Source organism: Branchiostoma belcheri, unplaced genomic scaffold (genome assembly GCF_001625305.1).
Source record: "Branchiostoma belcheri isolate BF01 breed outbred unplaced genomic scaffold, Haploidv18h27 scaffold180, whole genome shotgun sequence".
Lineage (NCBI taxonomy): Eukaryota > Metazoa > Chordata > Leptocardii > Amphioxiformes > Branchiostomatidae > Branchiostoma > Branchiostoma belcheri.
The window spans coordinates 344,371-363,936 of record NW_017803269.1 but is presented as its reverse complement, the minus strand read 5'-3'; the positions used below and the strand labels follow the sequence as shown (position 1 = coordinate 363,936).

The following is a 19,566-nucleotide window of genomic DNA, read 5'->3' as shown; positions in this document are numbered from 1 at the left end:
CAAATTCCAGCAACAGTCGCGGCTAGCACCGCGAGTGTTACTTCCGCCGGTCAGATACCCGGGATATCTGCTTGGAGAACCTCTGCTACCAGACAACTGCCTAAACCTACGGCCTATTCCACAGGATTGTAAAAGTAGGGATGTTTCTAAAATATGCATTTACTCCAATATCAAAACAGCTACGGTAAAAATAAAAAGACGTGCATCATCCCGGACATAATGCAACACCACATGCGAAATTACACAGAAATGCGACGTACGGAAGTATGCGTTTTGGCTGCGAACATACTTCCAAAAAACTTGGCATCTCTTAACCATGGGCAAAAACATCTGGAACCACTTATCAAAACCACCCCGTATCTGCATGAACTTTTACCCCCCCCACTGCTATTCCAAACAACGCGTTTTTCTGGACCATTCCAATTCGCCTCGTAATTGTAGGGGTGCGTCTGCGATATTACATTGACCGCGAAAGCAGCAACGGCAAAAATACACATTCGTGCATCAACACGGGCATGCCCGCAGACGGCGTATAAAATTGCGTGCCGATTACACAAAGAGAACCCAGTGTTTTGACTGCGAACATAAAAAATCAGCCGATCACAACACTCCGTCCGGAGGTCCTGACCTCCTTCACGGAGTAACAAACCATTGATAATTCTAATGAAACAACTGTTGCTAAAAGCGCCACCTACCAGGAGCTCGGGAGCTGCAGCTCGTCCATGTGCAGGTCCTCGCCGTAGGACGCACCGCGCATGTCCTCTTCGGTTTGCGACATGTCGTGATCGCAGCCTGTCAAGGCCAAGGTCGCTCAGGCCGGTTTTGGGTGCGGCCAACTCGTCAGATATCTGGAAAACGGGCAGATCAAAAAGTTTAAGTTTTTTTCCTCCATCCATCTTTCCATTCATACATTCATTCATTCTTCCATCCATTCATTCATTCATCCACCCAACAATACCATCCATCCATTCATTCATTCATTCATCTATTCATTCATCCATTCAAGCCGAATTCTAGACCTCTGCTTATGGAGTAGGCAAATCTCAATCCTCATATCATGATGCTAGTAAACAAATTAAGTCTCTTCTTTCCTCCCGGCGAAGAAAAACCTAAATGTCTTCAAGACGCTGATCATATTTCCTTCCTCCTGTGTGATGCCCGCCGTTCTGACGTCACGTACCTCTAATTATATTTTATTAGACCTAATTAAGTTAATTATTTTCAACTCGATTCAGATTTTCAGTCGCCAGTTCTTATAACCCACGTCCCGTGTTGACGTCATCACACCTCTGGTCGGCGGCAAACTATTATTGGGATATGATCCTTTAGTATGATACAGTTATATTATATACAAGCAATAATGACAATAATGACAATGATGATTATAATGCATGCTTCTACTGCCGGTGTAACGGACCAGAAGGTACCCCTAGATAGAAATGCGCCTTGTACCCCGGTGTAACGGACCAGAAGGTACCCCTGATCTAGTACTGTTTTGCCAATTTGATACTGTCTTACAAATTTGATTCTTCCCTGTCAATTTGATACTGCCTTACCAATTAGTAGAGCGTAACTGGCGCATTTTGCGTAGAGAGTATTCGCCGTTTTAATCCTACGTAATGCGTTGTAGCCAGTTGGAATTTATCGTAAAGCGTACTGGCGGACGCTTCTGGAATTCAGCGTAATACTAGCCTCTACCAGGCACCGCGGATCGCTGGAGAAATAGTAGAAATTGGCCGAAATAAAGGGATAGTATATATAGAGAGAGAGAAGATCCAGGACCATAGAAGCTCCAATTGGCGACCAACGGGAGCTTCTATGGCCCTGGATCTTCTCTAGTATATTATCCCTTTATTTCGGCCAATTTCTACTATTTCTCCAGCGATCCGCGGTGCCTGGTAGAGGCTAGCGTAATACGTAGCCGGCTCTGAAAATTTAGCGTAGAGCGTTGTGGTGACCCCCCATGCAGGCCCTCGTGAAACTCTCCCGACAAGATGTTGCTGAGCGGATTGCCGCGGTTCTGAGACGCCCCCGCCTCCGTGTCAAGAGGCTGCTTCTTTTCATCTCCTTCTGCCGCACACGTTCCCGTGATGAAGTCACTTTCAACTTCTTAAGGACTTCGCCCACGTTTCTCACGTTCGTCTTCACGTGTCAAGACGCTTGACTTCTCTCGCGCCTTTCTTAAGATGCGGTTCAAGGTTTTCCCGTCTGTCAAGCGAGTTTTTCCGCACCTTCTGAAGATTTGCTTCAAAGTCTTCCCATATGTCAAGTACGCTAGACTTTTTGATGGCAGCAATACTGAATACTGTATTGTAGGAACGGTTCTGGCTACAATAGCTGGCGACGCGTGTCGACGCACATGCAAGTCCATGCAACACGTGCCGGCTCCGCACGTGTTTCTCCCAAGTACACACACAAAGCCCCCCCCCCCTCCTTCACACTCACAATACATATATACCTCCTTGACGTCATGCTTTCCACACAAGTAATTAACGCGCGATTTGAGTGGCGTGTTAGCGGCAGTACAGGCTTGGCGGCAGCTATAATTATTCTGACATCTCCAACATATGACTGGTTCATTGAACCTACAATAGGTACGGTATCGCAGAAGGACTGAATTGCACTGATCTTTTACAGCACTAAAATTACAAACCACATAAAATCGCTTACCGATTGTAAAATGTAACATGAAACGAGATGGCAAGATCATCACCATTGGCAAGACAGTATCAAATTGGCAAGGCACTATCAAATATACAGGATCAAATTAGCAGGGTAGTATCACATTGGCAGGACAGTAACAAATTGGCAACACAGTATCAAATTTGCAGGGCAGTATCAATTTGGCGAAACAGTATCAAATTGGAAAGACAGTATCAAATTGGAAAGACAGTATCAAATTGGAAAGACAGTATCAAATTTGACAGGGCAGTATCAAATTTACATAACTGTATCAAGGAAAGTATCAAATCAACAGGACAGTGTCAAATTGGAATGACAGTATCAAATTATCAGGGCACTATCCAGTGGAAAATGAAAAACCGGTACAACAAAGGAAACCCGATAAATTCACCAAATATGGATCGAAGCCTAAACTCTGCTTGGAGAGTAATCGGTAACAAAGGGCTGATACGCCAAAAAGCAGTTACTCGAGCAACTGGATATGATTTTGGAATGAGCTGACAATATGGCTGTTAACGGATACCAACACCTTATTAGCGCTGGATAGAAATGTTGTAATGCATGATTCCGCACAGAGACCGTTTTTGTGTGTGTCAGTCGTCACGTCAGCAAGTACATACGGCAACACTGTTTAATGGTACTATTGCTCTTCATATTATTGTAGTAATCACGTTGGTTTTACTCAATTACTGTAGTTGAATTTGTACAGTGAAGCTCGGGGCAATTTAGCCGTGGCTACAAGGCCGATCTACTATGTTTTAACAATAAACCAACCACTACTACTAGTACTGTAACAACATCTTAACAAATCGAGACTGTTTTCTTGTTCTCTAATTTTCTGGCAAGTTACAGTTGGAAATACTTATACCTTATTTATCAGTCGGTGTAACAAACAAACAAATAAGCCTCTATATCTACTAGACACATGCAGACACCAACAGTTTTATAATATTTTATAATATCAGGATTGTTGTTTTTCCGTATCAGTCTATAAGCATACAAACATGGTTCATAACTATGTCATAATGACATGATAACAGCCTTCCTCTACGCTATCTTCAAGGCGAGAATAGCTCCTACGTTACCATGGCAACAATCCAAGACAAATCTTTAAGTAATCTTAAAGATAAGAAAGAAATAAGATCGAAATTCTTACCGTTAGAAGACGAACTGGTGAGAATTTTTCCAGGGCGGGAAAAAAAACGTCGTCTGATTTCTGTACCCGGATCTAGAGCCGTCAAACATCCACACATGACGTCATCATCAGACGACAGGCGAGCGAAAGTCCGGGGGCAAAGGTCGTGGGGCGATACCAAGTATGGAAAGTTAGGGTCCAACAGGTGGTTATGATAACATTTTCTAATTTTTTTTTTTTGCAGAGCGGTAACAACAACGGTGCAACCTAGAAAAGAAAATCAGTGGGTACAAAAGAGAAGCCAAAAGGATACGCAAAAAAATCGTTATTGCAAATGTCGTGGGGCGATACCAAGTACGGAAAGTTAGGGTCCAACAGGTGGTTATAATAACATTTTTTATTTCTATTTTTTACTGTACAGCAGTAACAAAAAAGGTACAATCTAGAGAAATAAAGTCAGTGGGGCACTGAAGAGAAGCCAAAATTCACGCAAAAAAAGAAAACAAAACGACATAGCAAAGGAATCTGGGCGATTCTGTACCCTTTCCAGTTTGTCTTTCTTTGTATATGGATCCTATACTGTCGCGGCATATATTCTAGGTTCGGTCTTACAAGCGACGTGTATGGAAGTGATTTTACTCTCAGTGGAAAATTACAATAAAATTTTTCTTAGCGTTTATATAAAAGCCGATAAAATTTTATATAAAAGACGGCCCGTGCGGCGCCCACGCAGCAGTGGTGACGTCAGACAAATTCTAAGGAGGAAGAACTCCTGTCTTCAGACAAAAGACGCTGCGTCTTCTCTAATGAAGTCTTAGGGCGATGACGTCACGGCGTCTTCGAGAAGATTCTATGACGGAAATTTTAAGTGGAAATAGAAGTGAAATTTGATATGGGGCGTAATGACGGAAGTGGTTGGTTAAAAGTCCATATTTGGTGATTGGAAAATGGAAAACAACATTTCTTACATTTCAATTAATAGTTTCTACTTATAAACCTGTCTTTCTGACAACTCTCCAGTGTCACTGACGAAAGGTACAGTGGATGCTACCTGAAACGTCTGACCGTTTCCAAAATCATATCTAGTTGCTTCAGTAACTGTTTTTTGGCATATCTTATTATCTGGATGTCTAACCTTCACCGACGTAACATTTCTCATATCTGTGAAGTTTCTGTGTGTCTGTATGTTTTGTGTGCTAAGCGAGTTTCGTGGTTTTCTCTAGACCGGCTCCCGACAGCTTGAACAGGGGACCGTACGTTACTGCAGCCGGGGATCCTGCTGGTGGGCGGGACCGTACATCCCACCCACACCACCACTGGTATTAACGGTTAGCCCCTGATATTGATTGATGTTGACCTCTTCAACTCCGAAGCACGAACGGAACAAAAACCCGGATATCGGTCGAGAACATTGTATTTACAGAAGGGCTTATTGCAGAATTACAGTTAGAGCTGAGTCAATAGAAACAGCCGGTACGTTCACGGGCCTGCAGTACCAACAAGGATCGCTAGATAGCGCTCCTGTACGGTCAGTAATTGCAGTACTGAGTATCAGCCGGGCACGGAGTATGGGAGTATTTGTTGAAAGGCTTATTGCAGAATTACAGTTAGAGTTGTGTCACGGGACCTGCAGTTCCGACAAGGATCGCTAGATAGCGCTCATGTGCGGTCAGTGCGTGCAGTTCGTCACGATTCGCGAGATGGCGCTTCTGTACGGTAAATAATGCTGGACAACAGAGACAGATACGCTTCTAATTCATTTTTGTCAGAAGCAAAACAAAAAACAAAAACATAAAATGACAACACACACACAATGAACTTCAGGATATATAATTTCCACTCCAATCCTAGATTGATATGCATAGATCACTTTGGTGTAACAACCCTAGTTTGTAACATATGTTGCTTTTTGGTGTAACAACCCTGGTTTGTAACATATATGTTGCCTTCTAACAATCACCTTAGAAAGTTAAGTTTAAGCTGCAAAATGTAACACTTTGGTGCCAAAACTTGTAACAGTTTGGATTGTCATTTATGTTTACTTGTCAACAAACATGTCTTTGTGACTTGTATACTTGTGGAAAATGTAACAAACAAACAAACAAATATAAATAAACAAACTCTTCTACCGGTAGTTCCTTTTTGTCAGCTCCTTCATGCTTGCTCACATGGCAAGATTTTCACTCTAGTTTCACTCAACACCTGCTTTCTCTGCTCATAGTTCTAAAATGCATGATTCAGTACAACTTCGTAAGTTTGAACAGAAACCTGAATGGACTATCAGTACACAACAAACCAGAATCCACAAACTCTAACATACTTGAATGTTACCTGTACAGCTCCAATTTCAAAATACACAGCTCCAATTTTACCTGTACAGCTCCAAGTTCAAAATACACAGCTCCAATTTTACCTGCACAGCTCCAATTTTGCCTTTCCCAAGGGCACAAGATCGGTGACATGGCAGGATTCAAACCCAGGATCAGCATGCCACCATTACGCCACACAAACCCACTTCAACTTTACTTCTATTTTGGCTAAATATATAATAAAGAGTTGGCCTCAACCACAAGGCACAAGATACATGTACTAGAATGCCGAGTAATGGTGTATGCAAGGCAATACTAATTAACCAACCAACTAAACCTTACCCTAATTAGACAGAATATACACAATCACATATAATTGAAAATAAGTTCTGTGCAATTGTCTTCTTTCAATCCAGTTAACTAGGATTTCTACTTAAATATAAACAAACAAACAAACAAACAACCTTAAGTATCCCCAAAAGCAGCAAAGTTACTTCATGTAGCCCACTTGCAGCTGTAAAGGTAATTCTAAAATATACATAAGATTTTTCTTGTCAAATTATATCATTCAAACACCATAAGTGCATTGAAAACGTCTCCTTTGTAAAGAAAAGAATTGTACACCACAGTCTAGTAAACCAAGAAAACACATCACAGGTAGACACTGTACCCAGCACAGGGGAGACAAAGGAATCAAGAACATCTTTGGCATCAGGGTCAAGGGTCAATAGTCAAGGGTCAACAGTAAAGGGTCAATGGTTCATACTTAGGGGTCAAGGGCAAGAAACCAGCATTGTTAAAGTCAAGTACCTGTCTGTTTCCTTGGGGTCAAAGTTCAAGTGTATAAGGTTCAAAGGTCAGGCTACAGGGCAAGGTTGAAAGGTCAGGTCTGTGTTCCGTAGGGCACGTCCTGCAGACGGTACTTCCACATGAACCAGGCGCCCCCCACCCCGATGAGAGCGCCTAGTAATGTCGTTCCTATGGCGATGCCCGCCACGGTGCCTGCAGAGAACGGTCAAACATCAAGGGCAAACATCAAGGGCAAACATCAAGGTCAAACATCAAGGTCATACATCAAGGTCATACAAAATAAATCCTGGATATATTCTGTCAAGAGTCAGACATTTAACATAGCATGTAGCATAATTTTTTTTCCTGCATTTTTCATCCCTGATTAACTATACAGTTTCTTGAATGTTTCAGTTTTTTTCTTTAAATTTACTTCTAAGACTCCGTTGGAAGGGGTTGGAAGGTTTAAGATGAGTTGTAAGACACCTTACCTGGTCGGTAGGTGTTAGAAGGTTTGTTCTTCTGACTGAGGAAGGTGATGAAGTCTTTGCTGGTCTCCAGCGAACCCGGCAAAGCTGTCAGGTAAACCTCCTGGAGTTCAGAACAGATTAGGTGAAATGAAATGTAACATACTATGTATACATAGTTAAGGTTGTTGACTCAAAACTGAGGCCTTCAAGCCGATTTACACCCCCAGCTTGAACCAGAGATACGTGCCACCACCTAAGGGACAGTAGCAGTTCCTTACTATCTTAACTTAACACTTACAAGTCTTTGTCATGCATCTGTTCAAGCGTTTTTTCCAGTTACTCATATATATCTGTGTTCATTCATTCATTTAGTAGAGTTTTGAATTGTCTATGAGTATTGTTTACCTGGATGTCTAACCTTCAGCAACGTAGCTAGATAATAACTTGTTTCCTCCTACCTGTCCCCTTGAAGGGTCCGGAGCAAACCTGATGACCAGTGCGTTTGCGTCCAGACGCTGCTTGAAGTCGCTGAAGGCGGTTTCCAGCGGTTTCTGTTGGGTCATCTCGACACTGTCGCCCTTGACCTTGGGATGCTCCAGCAAGGTTGCGCCGACCCACAACGGGCCGTCTGTAGCCGTGTGCTGGGGAAAAACAAGACTTTTACTAAAATCTTATAACTTAAGGTAACATTAATAAGGTAACATTTGCAAAGCAAATGCATAATGTTTACCTTCACACATGGTCTGCTCTGTTAATTCTTACTCAAACACATTCATATATGGTCAGACAGGAGTCTAAATCCCTCCTGCTAATAAAATTACAACATGATGTAACCCAACATTAGTTACCATGGTGACAGACGTTTGGTTCAGGTGACAGATGTCTGGTTCAGGACATTGACCTTAATGGTTTGGGGAAGAAGAAGAAGAGGAAACAGAGGAAAAACAATTTTCCTTATTTGGTAAACATTTAACAAAAGTGGACCTACCCAGACTTCAGTGACGCGTAGAGCGTGTATCCCAGCAGCCTCTGCCACGGCGGCCTGTACGGCGCGGTAGAAACGGTACTTGTCGCCACTGATCAGATCGTTGTACAGAGCTGGGAACAGAACAACAACATTATAAAATAAAGACTAAGCTTTAACTTCCAACACCTAGACAACAGAAATGGGACATACCCCAAATTTTCGGTTGACTCCATCATCCTTGTTCACAGAATGGACCCATCTACGTATAAGAGTAGACGGGTCCATTCCATGAACATGGTTGATGGAGTCAACCGAAAATTGCCAGAGAACCACTTAACCGTTACACCTAATCTTTGCCCATCAAGTCTAAACATTGTTTAACGCTATCTAATGACAATGCTCCTACTTTACTTGGTGACAGCCAGTTCCACTCTGCAATAGTTCTAGGAAAGAATGAGTTTTTTTAACACCTCAATCCTTGGTTGATAACTCTGGTACTTGAAGGCATGGCTATTTCTTGTTCTTATCTGAGCTGGTTTTAGGTACTTAGTCTAGAGTACACAGAAGACGTCTTCACTCACCTGGTACCTGGAAGAAGACACCTTTCTGCATGTTCGGTTCCTTGAAGCACAAGGAGACGTCGAAGTGCCAGAGATGCTGCTCGCCGGAGTCGAAGTTAAACATGTTGAACACAAGCTCCGATTCATGTGGGGCCGAGGAGTCATCACGCTGCAAATCAATCAATCAATCAATCAATCAATCAATCAATCAATCAATCAATCAATCAATCAATCAATCAATCAATCAATCAATCAATCAATCAATGGCTGAATTCTGCCTTACATAAATTGCACATTTAAAAGTGTTTACAAATTGTAGTGTTAAAAGAAATAAATAATGCATTCTGCAGATCTAAGGGAGAACTCTCGCCAGCACAAGTTTTTCTGTCAATTGCAGGAACTTTGTGACGTGTGACGGAAAAGTTTTTAGAGAAATCCGTCAACCTTGATGGACAAAATTGACCTTCCCTCCCCCCTTCCCACCTTCCCTCGTTCCCTACCTGCCAGGTTCCCTTCCTGCTAAGCCTGATCGGCACCTGTGATTGGTTCACTGACCCACGAGTTGTCGACGTCCAGTTTTCCTACAGAAGCAAGAAGATAACCGTTACCATGGCAACAGAGTTTCCCTAAGAAAGCAAGAACGAAAGGTGTTACCACGGTACACTTATCAACATACAAAATATCATCACTGTCCATAAAGGTGTTCTGAAGTTATGCTGACTACAAAGTTGCGGAAACACACACAGACAGACAGAGACACACACACACACACACACACAAACACACACAGACACACACACACACACACACACACACACACACACACACACAGACACACACGCGCGCGCACACACACATTCACACACACACACAGACACACACACAGACACACACGCGCGCGCACACACACACTCACACACACACACACACACACACACACACACACACACACACACACACACACACAGACAGAAATGCCAAAAACAATACCTCCATTTTTCATGGAGGTATATAATAAAGACAAGAAGTGACTCACAGCTGAGAAGTACCACTGGTAGGTGAAGTCAGTAGAATATTTGCTGCCCTGTGGAACGTGATAGTTCACCTCCCTGCTCACCCACACGTCAGTCTGGATGTCTCGAACTCGGCTCTGAACACAGGCAGGAAAAAAAACTTTGCTGGTCAAAATGTTCTTTTTCGTGCCTATTTTCCTTCATATCATATACAAAACATCAGTCAGTGAAAATGCCACTGTTCACGTGCAATTTTTTAATGGTCAAAGTTGCAAGGTCAGTCAAGGTCAAAGTTACAAGGTCAGTCAAGGTCAAATTTCAAGGTCAGTCAAGGTCAAATTTCAAGGTCAATCAAGGTCAAATTTCAAGGTCAGTCTGATATCAAATTTCAAGGTCAGTTCAGGTTAAGTTTTAAGTTCAGTCAGGGTGAATCAGGGTTAGGTTTCAAGGGTAAATTCTAAGGTCAGTCAATGCATGCGGTTTCCAAGACTGGTTGCTCACCACTCCTGAGTAGGTGAAGTCCTTATCGTCGAAGTGGAACATCTCGTAAGACGTCTTCATGTGCACCTTGGTGTGGTCGGAGGCGTCGATGTCGGCGTCAAACGAGTAGTTGGAGATGGGCCGAATGGTGCAGTTCTCAGGCTGGTAACTAATCAAGTACTCCAGACCTGGAAACACAAACATGTCAACATATCAACAAACACAAAGTCAACAAATAAAAAACCCAAGTAAACAAATTAATGCTGCAATTTGCCAGCTGGTGACTAATCAGGTACCCCAACCCTTGACACATGCCAACCCTAACCTGTCACCCTTGACACATGCTAACCCTAACCTGTCACCCTTGACACATGCCAACCCTAACCTGTCACCCTTGACACATGCTAACCCTAACCTGTCACCCTTGACACATGCTAACCCTAACCTGTCACCCTTGACACACATGCCAACCTCTGACCCTTGACACACCCCTACCCTCTGACCCTTGACCCTTCCCCTGACCTGAGTTGTAGTCGTGGATGGCCTTGTGCTGGACGGGGCCGAAGGACCATTTTCTGCTCCTGTTGCTGGTGGGGTGGAAGTCGACTCGGAACAGCTTCGAATTGTAGTCAAAGTACTCCTGTGGGGAGGGGGGCAGCTGGTTAGGCCTGTCGTATCCAGAACTGTGCACATCTACATGCACATCACAGCTACTCTATGGGACAGTCAATGCACACAAAACCCAGAAGTAACAGTGGGGAAAGCATGTTTCGTGTACAGGGCCGTGAAACTCTGGAATTTTCTACCAACCCAAGTAAAGACCCTATCCCATGGCCAGGCCAAACAGTTCACTAACAGGGTAGTATACATTATTGGTAATGTTAGATGATTATCTTCAAGTTCAAGGCAGAATTTGTATGTTTTTTTTATGATTGTCATGTATAGGTGAGACTTTTATGTGACGTGTAATTCTTTCTCGAATCTTTTTTTAATACTGTATGATAAATGTGATTTCAAATGTCTGCATACCCGCATGTACTGCACGGTCTGGTTTTTCATGTTGACCATCTCCACTTCAGCGTAGAACTGCAGGGGCGTGGAGGGGACAGGTTTGGTGTTAACCCGGCCGGGACAGACCACACCCTCCGTCTGGTACACCCAGGTCATGTCACGGTGACCGGTCCGGCTGTGGAAACCCTGGAATGTGGGAAACAGCAATCGGAATTGGATATTGGGGTTTTCTGTTACATAGCTACAATTGTAGTAAATTATGTCTCTTACTAATATGTCATCTATAAAATTAAGTTGATGTGGCCTAAGAGTCTTAGGCCACATCAACTTAATTTTATAGATCACATCCTCTGAAGACCCCAAACTAGTGTGCGTGGGTGAGTAAAAAAAGTAAAAATGCTGCTAAACCACAAGAATACAAAGCCAGTATTCTGAATTTGTGGTAAGTAGTAAATAGTGACTTTACAACAAGATGGCACATGCAGGCCTTTTGCGGAATGTATGAATCGAGTTCTTGCGTAGTGGAGCTTACCTGGAAGTCATAGATGTGGTGGATAGACTTGTACTCGCGAGAGGGACCTTTCGTCTGGGGGTTGAAGGTCAGCCCTGTAAACACAAGAAAATATATCCCATAAGTTGTAACCGTGACGGGGGCCGACATCGTCTACCAGATATCTTTGACATGTTGTGTTGACGTCACACTTCAAAGAAGCCACGTGACAAGCTTCACTGGGTCAGTCTACTGAGGAAGACCAGAGTGGCTGGTCAAAAGCTCTAGGTGAGAGAACTTTTTGTGTTGGATCCAAAGTGTTAACTCTAAACTTGTAACTACCAACACTGATAAACTTTCATGATAGAACAACCCCAACACCACAGGGTGTCTGCTACAGCACCAGATACCACGGTGACAGACGTCTGGTCCAGGTCATTGACCTTATGTGTTTGGAGAAGAAGTTAGAAGAAAAAACCAGCAAAAAGAAAATGTATAATAAACAAATAAAGGTTGAAACAAACAAACAAACAAGCTCACGTTTTCCGCGTATCTCCGCGCGTACGGGAATCTGGTCCTGGCCGGAAGCGGTCTGGTAGCCGGGTACAGAGAAGTAGAAGTCGAGTTTGTAGGTGGAGTTCCACGTGGAGTTGTGCATGCAGGAGTACCAGTGGTTCACTGGGATGCCACGAACGGTAGTAGTGCCTGAAATACAGTGTCATAAATTACAAAATTTAATGTATCAGATTTGTATTTATCTGGGACATGATTTTATCCATCTAGCATTACCTGACATAAGAAAGTAGCCGTTAGAGCAGGGCTTGAAATCCCACCTGCACATGCAGGTTATAATTACTGCAGGTAACATTTAAAGGTGATATAGTCAGGCTAGCTAGGGACAACCCTGGGGGACGTAGCCAAATTTTTGACTGTGCAACTCCAGTCTAGTCAAAGAATGAGCTATCCACTGCTTCCGTGACGTCACGTTATGCAGATGACACACGTGACTCGGAGAGCCAGTGGATCGTAAGTTGCAGAAAGACCATGTGTGAAAATCAACACAGATGAAGTTTCAAGATAACCCACCGTTGTATGTCTCGTTAAACTGAGCCCCAAAGTGCAGGATGAAGCCAGCCTTGTTGATGTGAGCGTGTCCGTGTTCCATGTGGTAGGAGAAGAAGTTGAACCTTGAAGTCGACATGTTGGACGTCAGGCAGGTTCCATCTGCAAATGGCACAGAAAATTTATCCACTAGTATTTATTTACAGGGATCGAAATTCATTTTGGGGAATAGTTGCACTGGTGCACCCAACCTAAAAAAAATGGGTGCACAAAATTGTTTTTGGGTGCACCAAATAAAATAAAACAAGTAGAATGTCAGCAAAAACTAATAATGTCTCAGCTCTAAAGTATAGTAAAGTACAAGACAGTCTAGAATAATTTTATTTCTTTTCTGACCCTTAGATGCTAAGAATATGCTGTATACTACTATACATTTAACATTTTTACATACGTAAACCTATGAAAATAGAACCACAGAAAAACATTGGGTGCACAGCTCCAAATTTTGGGTGCACTAAGGTGCAAATGCATCTAGTTTTTCGAGCCCTGATACACACCATCCAAAATGGCGGCACCTTGTACTTACTGTCAAAAATGGTGAACCTCTCCAGCGTAGCGTAGTCGTACACCTCGTGGCGGCGACTCCCGTTTCCATACGACATCAGCGCACCCCTGCGGAGCAAAATGGTACAGTCTTAGTCTGCAGGACTTAAAATACTGTAATTCATTTTATGTTTACGGTAGCAAAAGTTCAGGGTCTGAGAAAAATGGACATGTTCATGGAACTACACGGTGGCGACAGGTGCAGGAAAGAGAAAGTCCGGGAATTATTTGTTATTGTCAACGGAACAGAAGTGACAGTGAAAACAGTGAACATAAAAGTACTGTGAAAAACTGTAGAACTCATGCTGCACCATGGTGTGGTCTAACGCTAACCCTAACCTTAACCCTTACAGGCCCTAAACAAACAAACAAACAAACAAACCTGTTGTTTGGGTAGTCGTAGAACTCGTGCTGCACCATGGTGTAGTTTTTCTCCACGATGTTCGCTTCCACACGGACCTGAAACATCGGCGGCAGTTCCGGTAGCGCCGGGCCGGGATTGGTCGGGTTCGGATCGCAGATTTCCGGGTCCGGTCCCTGTCCGCTCACCACAACCAGGCAGCAAACCAGCAGCGCAACAACCAGCTTCATGGCTGCAATAGATTATTAAGAATGTGGAGGGTATAACTACAAATCAGCAGCACTAGGACTGGCTTCATGGCTGGAATAGATGCAAATGTAGGGTATAACTACAAATCAGCAGCACTAGGACTGACTACATGGCTGTGGAAAAGATATCTAGAACGTGTTTTGTCCACAAAATATATGCAAAGGCACGGTTCTGGATAGCCCATACAGAACCGTGCCTGATGCAAATCTACGTTCTTGGATACAATAGAGACTATCCAGAACTGTGCCTGATCCTAACCCTAACCCATTCAGGCATAGAACTAGATAGGCATGGTTCTGGATACAATAGAGAGACTATCCAGAACTGTGCCTGATACTAACCGCACATTTGTAGTAAATAAAATATAGCACATAAAATGTAGCTAATAAAATGTAGCAAATAAAACGTAGCAAAGAAAATGCAGCAAAGAAAATGCCACAAATAAAGCAAATAAAACGTAGCAAAGAAAATGTAGCAAATAAAATGCCACAAATAAAGCAAATAAAACGTAGCAAAGAAAATGTAGCAAATAAAATGTAGCAAATAAAATGTAGCAAACAGAATGTAGCAAATAAAATGTAGCAAATAAAATGTACCAAAATAAAATTTTAACATAGCAAATAAAATGAAGCAGATTATATCATGCCCAGGAGGCCACATGTCTGTTGCAGGTGAGTTTTACCTGGTAACCTGACACCTTTGTTTACTCTGTGATACCTGAGGTTTGCTCACCTCTCACCTGTGTGTGTATAATGCAGCAATCCTGCTCAGGTTGGCAAACAACAACCTCACTTCAACACTCAACTTCTGTCTAACCTGACTCAAACTGTACAGGGCTCAAAATACTTGAAAAATTTATGTGCAAAATTATATCTACAGTATGTTGATGAAGGTTAGACGTCCAGGTAAAAAGATACACCAAAAAAACAGTTACTCAAGCAACTGGATATGATTTTGGAATCTGTCAGACGTTTCAGGTGCATTTTTCACATTGCACATGGGTATTTCGAGGCTTGCTGTACCTTATTGGGCCCAGGGAAAATTGTTGTCTTTCCTGTTTCCCGACTGACCCTGTAAAAATTCTGCCAACCCTAGCCTCTCTTTTGTGGGTGGACCCTGCAAGCTAGGGACATTATTTTGCTCTGATTTGCCTGAGTGATAAAATTCATTTTCCAACATTGACAATGAAAATATAAGTGTCCTCATGCAAGTTTTAAAACTACACATATACCCATATATATCGTAAAATAACTCTGTCGTTATAACTTTAAGCCATGATGTCGTCAGCCAACCAAAACTTTCTCAATTTTTGTACTTGACAACGCAACAAAACACGTGTCATCCTTATAACTACCTGGCATAGTATCTTAGACGTCTTACCTGGCGTTCTGTGGGCGTCTTGGGAGGGTCTGAGACGTTTAAATCGCCTTAAGGCACCGTCTTGCTTAAGAAATGTCCGCAGCGCCCGCGTTTTTTCTGAAGAGAGGTCAAAGGTTAGTCACGAGACAGCCGGATGGTTGGGGCTCTGATGGGGTTTTACAAGACGCTGGATTAGGGAGCATACGCCGATGTATACACGTATAATATTCAGCAAATGTCCTCCAATATCCAGGCAATGCTATATCAATATATTTACGGATTAAATATGATATGATATAGACAATCTATTATTCAATCTCGTGGTATGGTAGTCTTACTGTTTAACCAGTGGTTACCGATAAATCCCAATCACACCCTTACATTGTCCTAATTTTAGACAAGCGCTTCAGGTTGACCTAGTGACATTTTCGGCTTGTGTAACAAAAATGTGGAGCGAATTTCCCATTTCCAAAATCTATTAACACTAATTCTATCGTTGGAATCCGTTTAGTGTTTAGTTACGTACCCGGAAATATTGCTTTGGGTGGCTGACTTGAGTTCGTATGCTTCATGGGGGCACTCACTGTGCATGTCTCTTTTGCGTGGCTTCTTCAAGTGTACAGGTTGTGTGGCGTAGCGGTAGCGTACTGTTCGGCCCAGGCCCAAGAGGTCCCGGGTTCGAATCCTGCCCGATGTCAGACATGTCACTGATCTTGTGCCCTTGGGAAAGGCAGGTTAAAGAACCCACCGCACTTATCGAAAAGAGTAGGGAATCCTTCCCGGTGTGAGTGGTTCAAACTTTACAGTCTGGTCTCGGGTTTGACATCTTAAAGAGGTGATAGTCACCTGTTATGTCAATCCTTCCACAGATGTGGTAAATCTTCATGAAATAAAAGAGATAAAATAAAATACAACGGCTAAATGGCACAAGTTCATGAAGTTCTGACTTTCACACCTTTATACCACCTGATTACGCCTTACGAAAAAGTGCATGCAGACCCTCCTTTGTTTGATCCGCCACCTTTAAACACAATGCATTAGAGCGATCATGTTCCCATATCTGTTTCATTCCACTCATCAATCAAAACCTAGCCTCCATAACGATGCCAAAAACTGGGGGTTTTGGGGGTCTTCAGAGTCTTTGGGAGCTTTTATGTGCTATTTTCTGATTGCATATAGACAACATAGCCGGCCTGGTTGAATTACCCCCGTTTTTAGAACTGGGCTAATCAGAAAACAGCCAAAGACCACCAAACCCCCAGTTCTATAAGCCTGCTACGGAGGATAATCCAATCCTATGTAAACCAAACCCTATCCGAGTCGGTTGTGTTTCCCTGTAAGTTAGCTTCGCCATGGGTGACAGGTGTCCAAACAGTGCAACGACAGGACTCAACTCGGGAGGAAACATCTACATACTATCCAAACAGGTACGTATAGTTAACGTATAGTAACATGTAGTAACGTATAGTGTAGTAACGTGTAGTAACGTATAGTACGTATAGTAACCCAAACACTGGCACGACAGGACTCAACACGAGAGGAAACTATCTACACACTATCCAACAAGGTACGTCTAGTAACCGCATAGTAACGTATAGTACTATCTCTGCTTGCTGCATGTTACCAGCATTAAATTGTCTGAGATTTTGGGTGCTTCATTGTTAAGAGATCAGAAAACATCGTTAGTGACGTTACTGTTACTAACTGTTGTCAGACAAAGTTGAGCCTCTACCGTACCCAGAACGGTGCCTGTCTAATTCTGTGTCTGGATGGGTTAGGGCTAGGATCAGGCACGTTTTTGGATACTTTAGAAGTCTTCGTATATCCAAGAACGTAGCTTTGCCGGAGGCACATACACACGCGTGCGCGCACACACACGGACAGACCCACACATATTCACACTGACACAAAAACACATACTCACGCGCACACACACTCACAGGGAGCGAGAGAGAGAGGGGGAGGGAGAGAGAGAAGAGAGAGAGTCAGTTTTGGTCCATGGTGATTCGGAGGTTGTACAAGTTAATCCAAAGCGCTGTTTATTTGCACGTCGCCTCTATAATTCATGGGATCAACTTAAATCAATAACTGTGTTACTGACCTACTGCCTTCGAGAAGGAGATTATGAAAATGAAAATATTTCGTACATTACTAAAACGTAAGTAAACTATCTAACATATAAAATGTAGTCGAGTAAAAACAGAATTATTTTTCTGACTATGGCGATAAGTTTCTGTCGTAATGTTTAGATTATTTAAGTACCGTCACTGATACGCAAACTGCCTACTGCCTTAGAGAAAGACAAGACATTAAGGAAAAATATTTCAAACAAAACTAAAACATAATTTCCAAAACTCAAGTATAAATCATCCAACATTATATAAAACAGAAATATTTTTCTGACTGTGGCGTTACTGATACTTTTGTGTTCTGAACACGACACCACTGGGCACCTTTCACCCGAACACGTCTCCATGGCAACGGAAATCCTACACCCTCTGAGGTCAGCTGACAGGGTTACCGTTGCCATGGTGACGGTAACAACGCCCTCAAGGTCAGGTGAGGTCAAGACGACTTGAAACACCAAAAGGAGTTTGTGGCGGCATCTTTAAAAGCTTCTTTCCTTATTTCTTAGGGCCATTTTGAAGAACTGAGTTGACTGGGAACGAGAACAGACATGAACGCCGGGGAACGAGATTCACGCGCGGGCGATACCACTGACGCGGCGGGGGAGGGACCACCGTCTAACGACACGAGACAAAAATTAAACCAACACAGAAACTTGCTACAACGTCAGCAAAACGTGAACATTTCGGCAGAATCGGATGGGGAGGGGGGCGACCAACCTTCCATGGTTAGAGTTGAGAATGAAACAGAAAAACCGTCGGAGCTACCTACACCTGGTTCGAACGGAACGGACCATCTTATCATAGGTGACGAGTCTTCACATAAAGGTAAACATACAGGATTGTATATGGGAGAGAATGAGTGAGTGAGTGAGTGAGTGAGTGAGTGAGTGAGTGAGTGAGTGAGTGAGTGAGTGAGTGAGAGTGATTGTATATGTCTTACCTAGTCCTTTTTTGTGTGTTCACTTTGTGTGTTGATTTTGTTATCTCTGTACCCCTGATCATTCATTCATCCATTCATTCATTCATTCATTTAATTCATCCATCCATCCATCCATTCATTCATTCATCCATTCATTCCTACAGATGTGGAGAAGACGGCCATAGATGGGAAAGAAGCCATACAAGACTCGAACCAACGCGCGAACTCCGACGTTTTCAGATCGAGTAGAATCGAGCCTGCTGCGTCTCCAAACCACTTCGCGGCAGAAGCGCCTGGACAGAGCAACAGCGCCGCCTTGCGGTATCAGGTTGCCTATGCAGGAGACGTGCCGCCACTGAGGAAGAACAACTCCGAACGGCCATCTAAACGTAAGCCGTAATCATACCATCTATACATGTTAATTTCATGTTTTAGGTGTCTATAAGAACGATATGTAAAACACGACGTGTTCATTCATTCATCCATAAACATATACTTGCCGTGAATGGTGTGTTCAGCACCAAGGACAGGTCACTCCAGTTGTGTAAATGGTGTATTCAGCACTAAGGACAGGTCACCCCAGTTGTGTAAATGGTGTATTCAGCACTAAGGACAGGCCCCTCGTGTTATGGGAATGGTGTATTACTCCTACTATTTGACTTTTTGACTGTTTGACTTTTACTTACGTCAGCAAGGTCAAAGAGCACGAGAAAGAAGCGTTCGTCGCGGCCGAAGAACCCTGACCTGCCGGATGTGGTTCACGCTGACCCACCGGAAGCAGTACAGCAGGGCGACCCTCTGGGCTATACCATCTACGCCACCAGCATTGCGGAGATTCTGACGGACGAAAGGCTGGAAATGCCGCTTTCTGTGGGCATCTACGGGGCCAGGGGCATCGGGAAGACTTGCCTGCTCGCCAAACTTAAAGGTAATACTGCTGCTGGGATCTCTCCTCTCTCTCTCTCTCTCTCTCTCTCT

The 19,566-nt window shown here is 43.2% G+C and overlaps 2 protein-coding genes across 2 annotated transcripts in view; one reads left to right on the top strand and one right to left on the bottom strand.

The window, feature by feature from the left end:
- Positions 1-5,631: 5,631 nt before the first annotated feature.
- Positions 5,632-15,683, bottom strand: LOC109467529. Its single transcript, XM_019765552.1, has 16 exons — positions 15,562-15,683; positions 13,954-14,164; positions 13,555-13,640; positions 12,993-13,130; positions 12,447-12,611; positions 11,949-12,022; positions 11,435-11,602; positions 10,928-11,045; positions 10,427-10,593; positions 9,949-10,062; positions 9,413-9,493; positions 8,934-9,081; positions 8,374-8,483; positions 7,844-8,026; positions 7,407-7,506; positions 5,632-7,128 (listed from the first exon to the last, which is right to left on the bottom strand). Exons 2-16 carry the CDS (start codon positions 14,160-14,162, stop codon positions 7,010-7,012), a joined length of 1,980 nt encoding a protein of 659 aa, XP_019621111.1. The 5' UTR covers positions 14,163-14,164; positions 15,562-15,683; the 3' UTR covers positions 5,632-7,009.
- A 1,204-nt stretch (positions 15,684-16,887) lies between these two features.
- Positions 16,888-19,566, top strand: part of LOC109467523 (arachidonate 5-lipoxygenase-like) — a 24,166-nt gene continuing 21,487 nt past the window's right edge. The window contains exons 1-4 of the mRNA XM_019765538.1: positions 16,888-16,967; positions 18,176-18,494; positions 18,753-18,977; positions 19,280-19,516. Of these exons, the coding sequence (XP_019621097.1) occupies positions 18,218-18,494; positions 18,753-18,977; positions 19,280-19,516 (739 nt within the window). The 5' untranslated portion in view covers positions 16,888-16,967; positions 18,176-18,217. The remainder of the gene's footprint in view (positions 16,968-18,175; positions 18,495-18,752; positions 18,978-19,279; positions 19,517-19,566) is intronic.